This window comes from Balaenoptera musculus, chromosome X (assembly GCF_009873245.2).
Source record: "Balaenoptera musculus isolate JJ_BM4_2016_0621 chromosome X, mBalMus1.pri.v3, whole genome shotgun sequence".
Lineage (NCBI taxonomy): Eukaryota > Metazoa > Chordata > Mammalia > Artiodactyla > Balaenopteridae > Balaenoptera > Balaenoptera musculus.
In genome coordinates this window covers 40,604,676-40,617,315 of record NC_045806.1, presented here as the reverse complement: position 1 = coordinate 40,617,315, position 12,640 = coordinate 40,604,676, and the positions used below count along the sequence as shown (strand labels likewise).

Below are 12,640 nucleotides of genomic sequence, written 5' to 3'. Positions count from 1 at the left end.
TAAAGTTGAAAACCCAGCGATTTTATTTCTGAGGATTTATCCCAGAGAAATGAAAACTTCTGTTTATACAAAAAACTGTACATGGTTGTTCATAACAACTTTATTTGTAATAGCCCCAAACTGGAAACAAACAAAATGTCCTACAATAGGTGAATGGTTAAACAAGCATCCATACCATGGATACTACTCAGCAATAAAATGGAACAAACTATTGATACACAAAACAGCCTGGATGGATCTCAAAGGCATTATGCCGAGTGAAAAAAATCCAGTCTCAAAAGGTCACATACTATATGGTTTCATTTATATAGCATTCTAGAAATGACAAAATTATAGGGATGGAGAACAAATTATTGGTTGCCAGGGGTTAGGGATGGTGGGGATGAGAAGGGGAGGGGGTGGCTGTGACTATAAAGTGGGTAGCATGAGGGAAATCTTCATGGCAGTGGAACAGTTCTGCATCTTGGTTACAAGAATCTACACATGTGATAAAATGACATAGAACTATGCACACACATTGTACCAATGTCAGTTTCCTGGTTTTGATATTGCACTACAATTATGTGAGATATAACCAGTGGAGGAAAATGTGTGAAGGTACCACGGGACCTCTCTGCACTATTTTTGCAGCTTCTGTAAATCTATAATTACTCCAAAGTAAAAAGTTTTAAAAAAATCTATCATTATTGAGGGAGGGTCATTGTGTTCAGCAGCAAGGTTGGGCCTAAGCCCCTAGGTATTTAAAATACCAAATACCTTTATAAATACAGTGAGTGGCTCCCTTCCTCCCCATTGTGGGACTATTCTGTGAAAATTTAGCCTCCAAAAAGGCCTACTTCAGATAACAGCCAAGGACCTTGTTTCAGCTGTCTTTCTGAAAGGGGACTAAAGGAAACCTTTTCAGTGAGCCTAGAGAAGAGAGATCTTGGCTGCCAATAAAACTCAGTAACATCCTTAGGAAGTAGAGAATGCCTTCAAAGTTGATAAACCTCTAGATAGGTCAATCAAGGTGAAAAAAAGAGGAAAGAAACAAATTACCTATATCAGGAATGAAAGAGGGGACATCAGTATAGACTCTTCATACATTAAAAGGACAATAAGAGAATAATATGAACAACTTTGTACCAGTAAATTTGACAACCTAGGTGAAATAGACAAATTTCTCGAAAGGCCCAAATTACCAAAACTGACCCGAGAAGAGATGGAAAACTTGAACAGCCCTATATTAATGAAATAAACTGAGTTCATAGTTAAAAACCTTTATACAAGCCCAGATGGCTTCACTGGTGAATTCTATTTAGCATTTAAGGAAGAAATAATGAGTCCTACACAAAATCTTTCAGAACATAGAGGAGGGAACAGTCCCAACTCATTTTATGAGAGGGTGCCTGCCCATCAGGCTGGTTCTTCTGTCAAAGCAACTCTTCAGTTTTCAGAAGGTTTTTTGAAAAAACTCTTCCCAACCCACGCAAATATAGTTATTTATGGAGCATATGATATAAAGAACTTTGCATATATCCTTTATTTCGGTTTTTATATACATTATTTCTGATCATCACAGAAACTCTAAGAATGTGAGGGTGGTAGATTACCTCACACCCCTCTCCCCCAGGTTTCCAACTCATTTATAAACAGACACAAGGAGCTAACTGGCAACTGAATGATCAATTTATGACCCAAAGTCCCTGGTGACGCATCTTGGATGATATAGTTTAGCCCTTGGTAATGGGACTCCTTACTGCCGACCTCATGAATTGAAGACAGATGCCCTTTAGCCACCAAGTCGGTCACAGTCACAGATAGGGAGGCTGAAATGGAGAGATCCTAGAAATTGCTGGGCCTGCCAAAGGCTGCCTCTTTTGCTCATAGCATGGAGGCCACAGGAGCAAGAGCACTCCCCCACTTTTCGTAAGAGAGTCAAGGCTACAAGTCAGGGTCAAGCCAGTCTCCCTCTTCAGAGATCACATGGCCCCTTCTTACTGCACCACCTTCAAGGGAGGAGGGATGGAACTTAAGTCCCCTCTCCACAATGGATGCTTGAGGAGCAGGAGGTTGTGTTTCTGCACACCAGCCCAACGCACATCTGGACACTCACAGACATGTAGAGAATGTCCTGCATTTTACTGATGATGAAGCCAAATTGAGAACGATTAAGTGACGTTTGAGGTTATGTAGGTGGTGCAGGACTGAGTCAAGGTTATGCCTGTCTGTCTGACTGGAGGGCCTAGGGTTGTTCCTCTGTGTTACATTCTTTCCAGATATAGGTTTTCTGTACCAAAAAAGTATCCTTTTTCTGACTTATTTATGAGGTTGCCAAAGTAATCTGAATCTATATGTCAGCTATTGACATGTAACAAACGGTAGATGATCTTACAGGTATAAATAATGTTATTCTTTATCTAAATAAAGAGTTTGGGAGCTGCTCTTAAGATCAAATGGGTGATGAATAATTTGGTATTTTAAATAACTAATCTTAATGTATAAGCAAGGTCATAGTTGATTTAAAATGAAACCAAACCATTGGTTGTGAAAGCCACTCTAATGGCTAAAAAAAAACCTTAGTGTTTGCAGAGCCTTCCCTTTGTCAGCTTCATTTTCTCAGAAGAAAAACAAATAACAGGCTTTGCCAGTTAACCAATTTAAGTTGTTTTTGAAATGCTAGTTTTAAAGGTTATTATTAGCTCTTAGTTTAGTCTCTTTCCTTTTTAATCAGGCACCTAAATAGTTGGTACTTATGTGGTTGCCATCTCTGATTAAATGTTCCCAATTAAATGTGTAATAAGTGTTTCACCATTTAACCTCTGGTATGTAAACAGATTCATACCCTTTGACCTATGTACATGTAGTTGTCATTCAGACATGGGCCTTCATTTTTCTAACTTGAAAAATGTACCATGGCCTTAGTTTTGATTTTGTGCTACCACTCAGTTTGCTTAGAGGGCATTGGCAGGGAAAGAATTCACCTATAGAAGCTTTCATGTTTTGTGAATTTCCCCCAGTACACACACACCATGTTCAAATTTGTCAGGGGAATGGGCGATGATAAGGTTTCCCAAGGAGTAGGAATGTAAGGCTTAGAATGGTACAACTAGGAATTGGGATGCCAGGTGGATTTTCATTGAATGCAAACCTTCTCATTCTGATCTGTTTTAGGTTTATATTCTCAAAGGCTTTACCAGGGCATGTCATCTCCTTTTGTTTCTTTTTGCCATTCTATAATGGAAAGGGAAAAGAAGGGAGAGACTGAAAGAGTCATGGCCATGTGAACCACACGTGACTGTGAACTGTTAAGGCCAAATAAGAAGATGATGAAAGATACAGGATTCCACTAGACACCTCCCGTCCTTCTTCCCTAAAAGGATGTGGGGGGAATCAAGAAGGGCATCTTGTGTGGTGAGAGTGCAATGCCTTGGGGTCAGAAGACCTGCTTGCCAGTTCTGGTGCTGTGGTTTGGTAGACATGTGACTTCAGGCAGCTCACATCACACTTTTGAGCCTTAGTTGTCTCTCATATAAAATGGTCCAAAAAACACCTTCACGATGAGGTTGTTGTGAGAATTGGATGAGCTAATATGCAAAAGTACTTTGTAAACTATGAAGTATATGATTAAATACTAGGTGTAATAATATACAAATAAGTGGCATGTTATACCTTTTCAAGGTGCAATAAAATTCCAGTTCATATCAACAGATATGAATGGGATGGGTAATTTGTGTGTGTGTGTGTGTGTGTGTGTGTGTGTGTGTGATTTTAGAATATATCATGAATGCATTTTTGGTGGTAGATTTACATTTCTAATTTTCTGCTTTGGCTAATATCATAAATACAAATTTACTTAATATATTCAAACCAACCATAGGAATGATTACCCAAAAGAAAGCCGAGTGGCAAGGGAAAGCACATCTAGGATTAAAATTTTGCTCCTGGATACTTCGCATGGGTTTCATTGGTCTCATGTCTTGTCCTCGATGCACTCCCTCCCTGGTTTAAGCACTTGGTGGAGCTTTTAAAGGCAAGTAGGTCACAGTTGTTGGTTTTTTTTTTTTTGAAGTCTAATTTTTTTTTTCAAAACAGTGGCATATAAATGCATTAGCATTAAAAAAAGGCTGAGGACAATGACTGATTTAGGAGGCAAACCTAATGTGTCTATAATATGTACAGGCGGTACCTTCATTTGATGACTGTCAGTGTGGGAAGCCCTTGAAGGATTCTGTTCTGAGCAGGTGGTTTAGGGGCACTAGGGGTTCTTTGATGCCTTCTTCACAGCCTCAGAGAGGGGCAGGCATTGGGGAAGGCTGAAGCCAAGGTCTTAGGTCCTCTGTCTGGAATGCAGGCCAATGGTCGCCTGCAGCCCTTTGTCTGATCAGACTTCGTGCTGACTGCTTGATCCAGGTTGAGTGCTTCTTCTGTGCCCTCTCTTTCCCTGATGGTGCTTAGCTCACATGCTGGGGCTCTCCTGCCTTTTAAAATTTCTAGATAAAGTGTTCCTGGTTCCTGTTTAATTAGGGTGTTTAGGGGATTTTGTTTGTCTGTTTTTGTTAAATAGTTATGATTGTCCAGTGTGAACAGCTTTATGCCTTGAGAAGTAAGGATCATGTCTCAGGGTCCTAAGAACAGGGATTTTCCTCATCAGAATATCCACAGGCCCAGTGATTTATGAGAAGTAAAGTCATGTGTGTGTGTGTGTGTGTGTGTACATACTTATAAATTTGCCCATCTTAGATGAACTACCTGTTTCTTGTTTCTCCACACCTATCTCTATTTTCCCTCTTTCCCAGGCTCCAAAGATTAATTCAGATGAATATCAGAAGACGCCTCTGATGCTGAGTTAACCAGAAAGCTCCTTAGCACTTTCATAGCTTATTAGTTTCAAACTTACATCTGCAGTGTTCTTCTAAGGTACCACCAGAACTGGAAGTGACTAGTTGAATCACTAGGGTAAAATAGTTTGGGTTAAATCTGTGAAAATGATTGGTCTACTTACACACACATACTCTCTCACACACACACACACACACACACACACACACACACACACACACACAAAATGTAATTTAATATAATCAGCCAGAGTAGTTTTTTCTGAAATTTACTAAGGCCTTGCTTGCTTGCTCACTGATTGGTAGGACAAAGGAGATCTTAAAACCATGATTTTCTAAGGCTAAATAGCATTATTCAGGAGTAACTTCAGTTGTTAATTAACATAATGGAAGCAGTAAGTAAAGTTTCACTTTTTAGAGACTTGTAGTGTTTCTGATGTCCACTGTCAAAATTCACAATGTGATTCCTGCTTTTTTGTTTTATTCAGAGACACTTTTTCAGAAACCTTGGGTCTATTCTGGCCTATGCCTTCTTGGGGACTGCCGTTTCCTGCTTCATTATCGGGTAAGTGACTTTGTCATATAACCAAATTACCACACTTCCAAAGAGATGAGATCCACATGGGTCCACAGAATCCAATATTTTCCCCAGCTTTATTGAGATATAATTGACACATAACATTGTGTAAGTGTAGGGTATACAGTGTGTTGATTTGACACATTTATAAATTGCAAAATGATTACCACCATAGTATTAGCTACCACCTTCATCTGGTCACATGGTTGCCATTTCTTTTTTTGTGGTGAGAACATGTTAGCAACATTCAAGTATGTGGTACAGTATCATTAGCTATAATCACTGTGTTGTACATTAGATCCCCAAACTTATTAATCTTGTTACTGGAAGTTTGTACCCTTTGAGCAGCACCTCCCCATTTCCCCCGCCCCCCCAGCCCCTGGCAACGGCCGGAGTCCAGTATTTTGATGTTTATGATGATTGTAATTAAGATCTAGAGTTACATTGTCCAGTGTGGTAGCTGTGAGCCACGTGTGGCTACTTAAATTGAAATTAAGATTCATTAACATTGAAATAAAATAAAACCTAGTCCCCAGATCTTAGTTTCTAATAGCATTCTTCAATGAAAAGAACCAGGGCCCCTTGCAGAAATGGCTGATTCTACGGCTGGGGCAGCAAATATGCAAAATGACAATGGAGCATCTTATAGTGTCAGAGAGTAAGAAAGTGCTCAGAAAACAAACAAAAAGGATATGGAGCATGTCAAAGGGACACAGAGCCAACCTGAAACACCCCCCCTCTCTAATGGCTAAAGAACAACGTAAGAAATAACATTGTTTTGGATCATCACCCGAAGTATAAAACAAATATATTTGAGTCTATACTGATATAAATAAATGACTGGATGAATAAATAAATGGAGGAGAAGTGACAAATCTGTGCAGAAGAATTCCAAATAGTTTATGCAGATATAGTCCCCCTCAAGGAGATGAAGCTTGGGCCTTCCCCCCTTTGATTGTGGGCTGTGCATGGTGACTTCCTTCCAAAGAGTACAGCATGCAAAGGAAGAAGAAAGAGTAGCTTTACAGAGGAGAAACCTGGCAAACACTACCTCAGCCAGATGATCAAGATTAACACCAAAATTGGTAAATCATGTTGATACGCTGTACCTTTGATATCTGTGATGAGAATGGCACTTACCGCTGTGTCTTCCTCCCAAAATCGCATTACCTCAGTCTAATCATGAGAAAAAAAATCAGACTAGTCCCACATTCTGCAAAATACCTGACCAGTACTCCTCCCCAACTGCCAAGGTCATCAAAAACAAGCAAAGTCTGAGAAACTGTCACAGCCAAGAGGAGACAAAAGAGATATGATGACTAAATGTAATGTGGTATCCTGGATGGAATCCTGGAACAGAAAAGGGATATTAGGTAAAAACTAAGGAAATCTGAATGACATGTGAACTTTAGTTAATTTAAAAAAATTAGCTGGAAAGCTGGAGATAAAAGCAGGAGCCTTTTATGCCACCAAAACAGGAGGGGCTTGGACTTTGTCCTTTAAGAGAGACAAACCATTGAAGAGTGACAGGTTAGATAACTGGTATTGGTGACTGTAGGGAAAACGCTACCACAGAGAAGTCAGATCTAAGCTTATGATAGAAGGAAATGGAGAGGAAGGTCTAGTTTCAAGAAATATTTAAAGGGTAGGTGAAAGAAGCCTTTGATAAGCAACAAAGAGCAAATCAACTCTGTATCATAGAATTCCTGTGAATTGAAATATAGCTGTTTAAGTGTCTGGAACAGTGTCAATGTCTGGCACACAGTAGGCAAACACTAAGTTATAGCTATTTATTCTCAAAAGGATTCAATTCTGCAAATAGTTCTTGAATTTCTAGCTTCGTCAATCTACTGTTCTAGACACCTAAGGTACAAAGATGAGCAATGATATGGTCTTGACCTTTAAGAATCTTATTATTGGGGACTGGCTGTAGGGTACAATGAGTCTATTCTGTGGCTATTTATTTTTGGCATTTTATTCTTTTTGATGCCTTTGTAAATGGGATTTTCTTAATTTCTCTTTATTCTGTGGTTGTTTTTATTCCCCTAATCCCTACAGCTGCTACCAACACACACACACACACACACACACACACACACACACACACACAGAGACACACACACCCCCTTAATAACATGTACTAGGCCTTTTAACACTCTTCACTCCTCCCAATTTGTCAGCTGTCCTGTAGGAAATGTGCTCTGGCCAAGTTGAAATATTAACTTGGTGGTCCTTCTTGGGCCATATCACATTCTGCACAGTATAAGGAGGGCTGCTGCTGGCCTGCCTAACCCATGCAAAGAGTGAGAAGCCAGATATGTCAATGGGTACGCTGATATTTTAATGGGATGTTCAAAGAGTTTTGCCTCTCTTCCCTTCTTTGAAATAATTATCGGCAGAGAAGGTTGACCAGTTGGATCTTTGTGGCCAACCCATTTTTTTTCTCTCCAGCTTCATCCAGTCTATTCATTTACATGACTTTAAATGCATTGTCTTAGAATCCTGGGAGTTTTGTAGCAATTCATTACCCATTTTGCAGGGTTCTTTCTCTTCCTTTCTTCCCTACTACCCATTTGCTTAAAATGCCCTAACTGTTGCTAATTGAGGATCATACTTTATAGTTGTAAATAAGCACAGTTTTTTAAAATGGAGTGTTCAGATATTTCAGCAAGATGACATTAACTGCAGACCATTACTTGGTGCCAAAGTCTTATTTGCACATGTTCCTGGTAAGTGTCCAACCACAGCAGCTGCCCGACGTTTTCACAAACCTCTCTGGAAGTGCAGTATTCTAGTACTCCTCTGCTTGCTCATTTGCCAGGTTACTCAATTAGGTGGGTTTTCTTTTCTTTTTTTTTTTCCTTCTGACATAGTTTACCTTCCCTTCTTACAGGAATCTCATGTATGGTGTGGTGAAGCTCATGAAGATTGTGGGGCAGCTCTCGGATAAATTTTACTACACGGATTGTCTCTTTTTTGGAGCGGTTATCTCTGCTACTGACCCAGGTATTTGCATATTTGGCCTTACCATTATGATGTTTTATTATTTAAATCTTAAAAAGTTCAGAGCAATCATTAACTTTCATTACAGTAAGGAGACTGTAGTGTTAACATGGAACAGTGGAGGAAGAGACCAGTAAGTGGTCTAACAGACTTAGATGGCTTTTCTAAGAAGGGCCTGCATTTCCCTTTTCTTCTTCTTCTTATTATTGTAAAAAAAAACCAACAACATAAAATTTACCATCTTAATCATCTTCAGGTGTATAGTTCAGCAGTGTTGAGTATATTCACATTGTTGTGCAACCAATCTCCAGAATTATTTCATCTTGCGAAACTGAAACTCTATACGCATTAAGCAACATCTCCCCACTCTCCCCCCACCCCACCCCCCAGTCCTGGGCAACCACCATTCTACTTTCTGTCTCTATGAGTTTGACTACTGTAGATACCTCATATAAGTGGAATCATCAGAAGTTGTCTTTTTGTGTCTGGCTTATTTCATTAGCATAATGTCCTCAAGATTCATCTATGTTGTTAACATGTGTCAGAATTTCCTTCCTTTTAAACCTGAATAATATTCCATTGTATGAATGTACCGCATCTTGTTTATCCCTCCATCTGCCAACAAGCACTTGGGTTGCTTCCACCTGTATTTCTCTTTTTGTCTTTCATTTTAGAATGTCTAATTTAGTCATAATTTTTACACTTAGACTGTCTTTTTTCTCAGTGTTGTGCTTTTGCATTCTTTTAGGAAACCTATCATTTGGTTTAAATAATACCTTTGCTTAGTAGAAATGCACACCAGTACCTGTAGTGAATGTAATTTAATTTGTAAAGTCCTTTTGTGCAATGTTCCTGCACACTGTGATGTGGTTCCTATTCATAAATCTCTTACCTTGTATTTTTCAAGTGTTAGTTGAACCAGTTCTTAAAAGTGGAATTATTATATACCCTTCCTCCCCTGCAGCTCAAAACCAACAAACAAACAAGCTCTCCTCTCCAAGTTGGAACCCATAATTGAATCGGTTCACATAAAGTAGTTATGGCTATTCTTTCCTCTAGTGTTAACCACTGAGAGTGCCATTGCAGGGAAAGAATTTATGGAGAAAGCTGATCTTGTTCTTACAGTACAGATGGAAAGGCCTTTTCATTGTCTATGATGTCCTCTAACATTCTGGGCAGTAATGATCTCTAAGATATGCAGATTCCCACCATGCCCCACCTCCACTTCACCATGCCTCTTGGGGGGTCCTCTAGATCAGCGCTACCCAATAGACATTTCTGTGGTGATAGAAATATTCTATAGTCTTCCCAATCCTTTATGGTAGCCAGTAGCTACGTGTGGCTGTTGAGCACTTGAAATGTGTGATAGTGCAACCGAAGAACTGATTTTTGAATTTTATGCCCAGTAATTTAAGTTTAAATGGCTACATGTGGCTAGTGGCTACCGCATTGGATAGCACAGCTGTAGACAGTTGTGTGGCTCTGAAAACTCTTGATGATTAAAAACCGTTGATCTCTCTCACCACCCCCCCTATTTTTTTTTTAATTTTTTTTTCTTTTTTTTTTTGGCCGCACCACGAGGCATGTGGGATCTTAGTTCCCTGACCAGGGATCGAACCCATGCCCCCTGCAGTGGAAGCGTGAAGTCCTAACCACTGGGCCACCAGGGAAGTCCCTCTCACCCCCCTGTTTTCTTACAAACACTCTAAGTAAATTGATACTGAAGACTTGGCTGGTTGAAGCACCCTTGTTTGTGAAAAGAATGTGGGATGTGGAGTTGCAGGTGGTGGTTTGAGTTCTAGCCCTGCCAGTCACTAACCGGGTGGCCTGGGCACACTTTATCTCCTGAGCATCAGTTTCCTCATTTATGAAGTAGGAATAATGGTACCTGTTTCCTATTGTGAAGGGCTATTGTGAAGATTAAATGAGATAATGCATGTAAAGTGTTGAGCATATCATCTGCTGATTATGTTGGTCTCTATCAACATCTTCTGACTCAGGCAGAGATTTCTCTGTTTTACCTGTGTGTGTGTGTGTGTGTGTGTGTGTGTGTGTGTATGTGTGTGTTTAATAACAGGTTACCACTTAACCTAAGCACTGTGAAAAGTAGCTTTATTATTCTAACACTACAATGTCTGTGACATCTCCAAATGTGTGTCTGTTGAGAAATGATTCTATATAAGTTTAAGAAAGGTGTTTAGTGTCTCTGAAAATATATTACTAACTATACTCATCTATAACTTTATTACTAACATCTTACTAGTACCACCAATGAGCAAAGGGAAGTTAGTGTAACATAAAGATTACTGATACTGTTTTCTGAGCCATTAGTGTCGCTTCATTTAATTGGATAGAAAGGCTTATTTTTCCAGATTATCTTTGTAATTGTTTACTTCACTTTAATGTGTCCATGCTGTGGTAGAAAATAATGGAAGGCATTACCATGACACACCATTTTTATTTGTCCTGTGAAGATTGGCACAGTAAGGGTTTTATAGAAATGAAAGTTCTAGAAAATTGAAACTTTAAACTTATTAAACATCAGGACATTAACTTTAACTGCTTCTTAATGGAAGTCTTTCTGAAATGTAGAATGTTTTTGTAAATTAAAAGTGTTTTACCAGCTTCCTAAAAATCTGTTGTTTGAGAACTTGGGCCATAAAAGAAATAAAAACTTTAAGTGCAGAGTTAGAGGGGAACCATAAGACCAAATTGACTTCTTGTGCCTGGTGCATCAAACAGAAATTCTGGTATTGGGATGAAAGAGTAAGAGTCCTTGTCCCTGATTTCACTGTACTTGGCTCTTGTGTTTGGTCTTCCCGTTGATGGGGGCAGCCTGTGCGTGGTGTGCCATAGGCTGCTCTGTGACCAGGAGCCCTCTCCGTTCTGTGGTTGTGTGTCATGGGTGCCACGTGCCATCTTTGTGGACTGTTACTTAAATGGATCCACAACTCAGGAAAGAAAATATAAGTTTCCAACCTGTAGTATTGCTACATTCGTAAGCAGCTACCAGAGAAAATGAGTGCCCTTCCTTCCTGTGAACCATTATGCAGTGATTCCTCTCACTGTAATCCTGTCACTTTTACACCCCTCGAGTCAATCAGACCCACTCACAGGTTTCAAAAGCTGCGATCTGTGCTGTCAGAGAGTAATTCTCTAGTTGCACCACCCAGGCTGGTCAGTCTTTTGCTTAGTCTTCGAGACTGAGGTCAGATCTGCCACCTGCCTGGTTATTCTTCCTTTACTGCTTCAGTCAGTAGGTCCCACAGCTCCTGAGTCAGGTCTATTTTCTACATAACATTACTTGCTGCTTTGTGCTGAGCGTTCGCAAGTGCTAAGTACTCCTTAGTACACAGGTGGAGTGTTCAGAGAAAGTTAGTTGAAGGAACAAAGTCAGGTTCTTGATTTTTCCTTCTTTCTCTTTCCACTATTGTTTCATTTTTCCCACCGCTTTTTAGATACCTGTACCAGTAGTCTTCAGTCAGTGAATTGTAATTTCTCAGTCCATGTCCAGTTGGAAACAGCTGTTGTGACCTTGTTCTCTCTGATTGCAAGGGTCCAGCTGTGGGGGGAGCCACTCACCCAGTCTGTCATCCCCTTCCTACCCCCACCCCCGCATCACCTTCTGGTTGTCCGCACCCGTAGTCCTCATCTTGGTTGGGCACAGGCTTGCCCAGGAGGGACATGGCCGACTTCCTGCCTTGCTTTTTTTATTATAGCTACTTTATTTATTTATTTATTTATTTTTGGCTATGCTGGGTCCCCGGTTCGTGCGAGGGCCTTCTCCAGTTACGGCAAGTGGGGGCCACTCTTCATCGCGGTGCGGGGACCGCTCTTCATCGCAGTGCGCGGGCCTCTCACCATCGCGGCCCCCCCCGCTGCGAGGCACAGGCTCCAGACACGCAGGCTCAGTAGCTGTGGCTCACGGGCCCAGCCGCTCCGCGGCATGTGGGCTCCTCCCAGACCAGGGCTCGAACCCGTGTCCCCCGCACTAGCAGGCAGATTCTCAACCACTGCGCCACCAGGGAAGCCCTGCCTTGCTTTTTAAGGTGATGGGCAGGGAGAATGAGAAATTGAAATTCAGAACAGCCAAATTCAGACCAGTACAAAGTGTTAATTATTATTTATGCAGAGCTAGTGTTTATTGTCATAAATAAATGAGTTAACTACACATTATTATTATTTTTTACTACTGGTACAGTCGTATTTTAGGAAAATAGTGTTTAAAAGTTAAAGGAGC

General features: G+C 40.4%; 1 protein-coding gene across 4 annotated transcripts in view; it reads left to right on the top strand.

Annotated features, from left to right (window-relative positions):
* SLC9A7 (solute carrier family 9 member A7) overlaps window positions 1–12,640 on the top strand; it is a 143,003-nt gene that overhangs the window by 68,824 nt on the left and 61,539 nt on the right. For all 4 annotated transcript variants that reach the window (XM_036839635.1, XM_036839638.1, XM_036839637.1 and 1 more), the window contains exons 4-5: window positions 5,309–5,385; window positions 8,291–8,403. In XM_036839635.1, coding sequence (XP_036695530.1) covers window positions 5,309–5,385; window positions 8,291–8,403 — 190 coding nt within the window. The remainder of the gene's footprint in view (window positions 1–5,308; window positions 5,386–8,290; window positions 8,404–12,640) is intronic.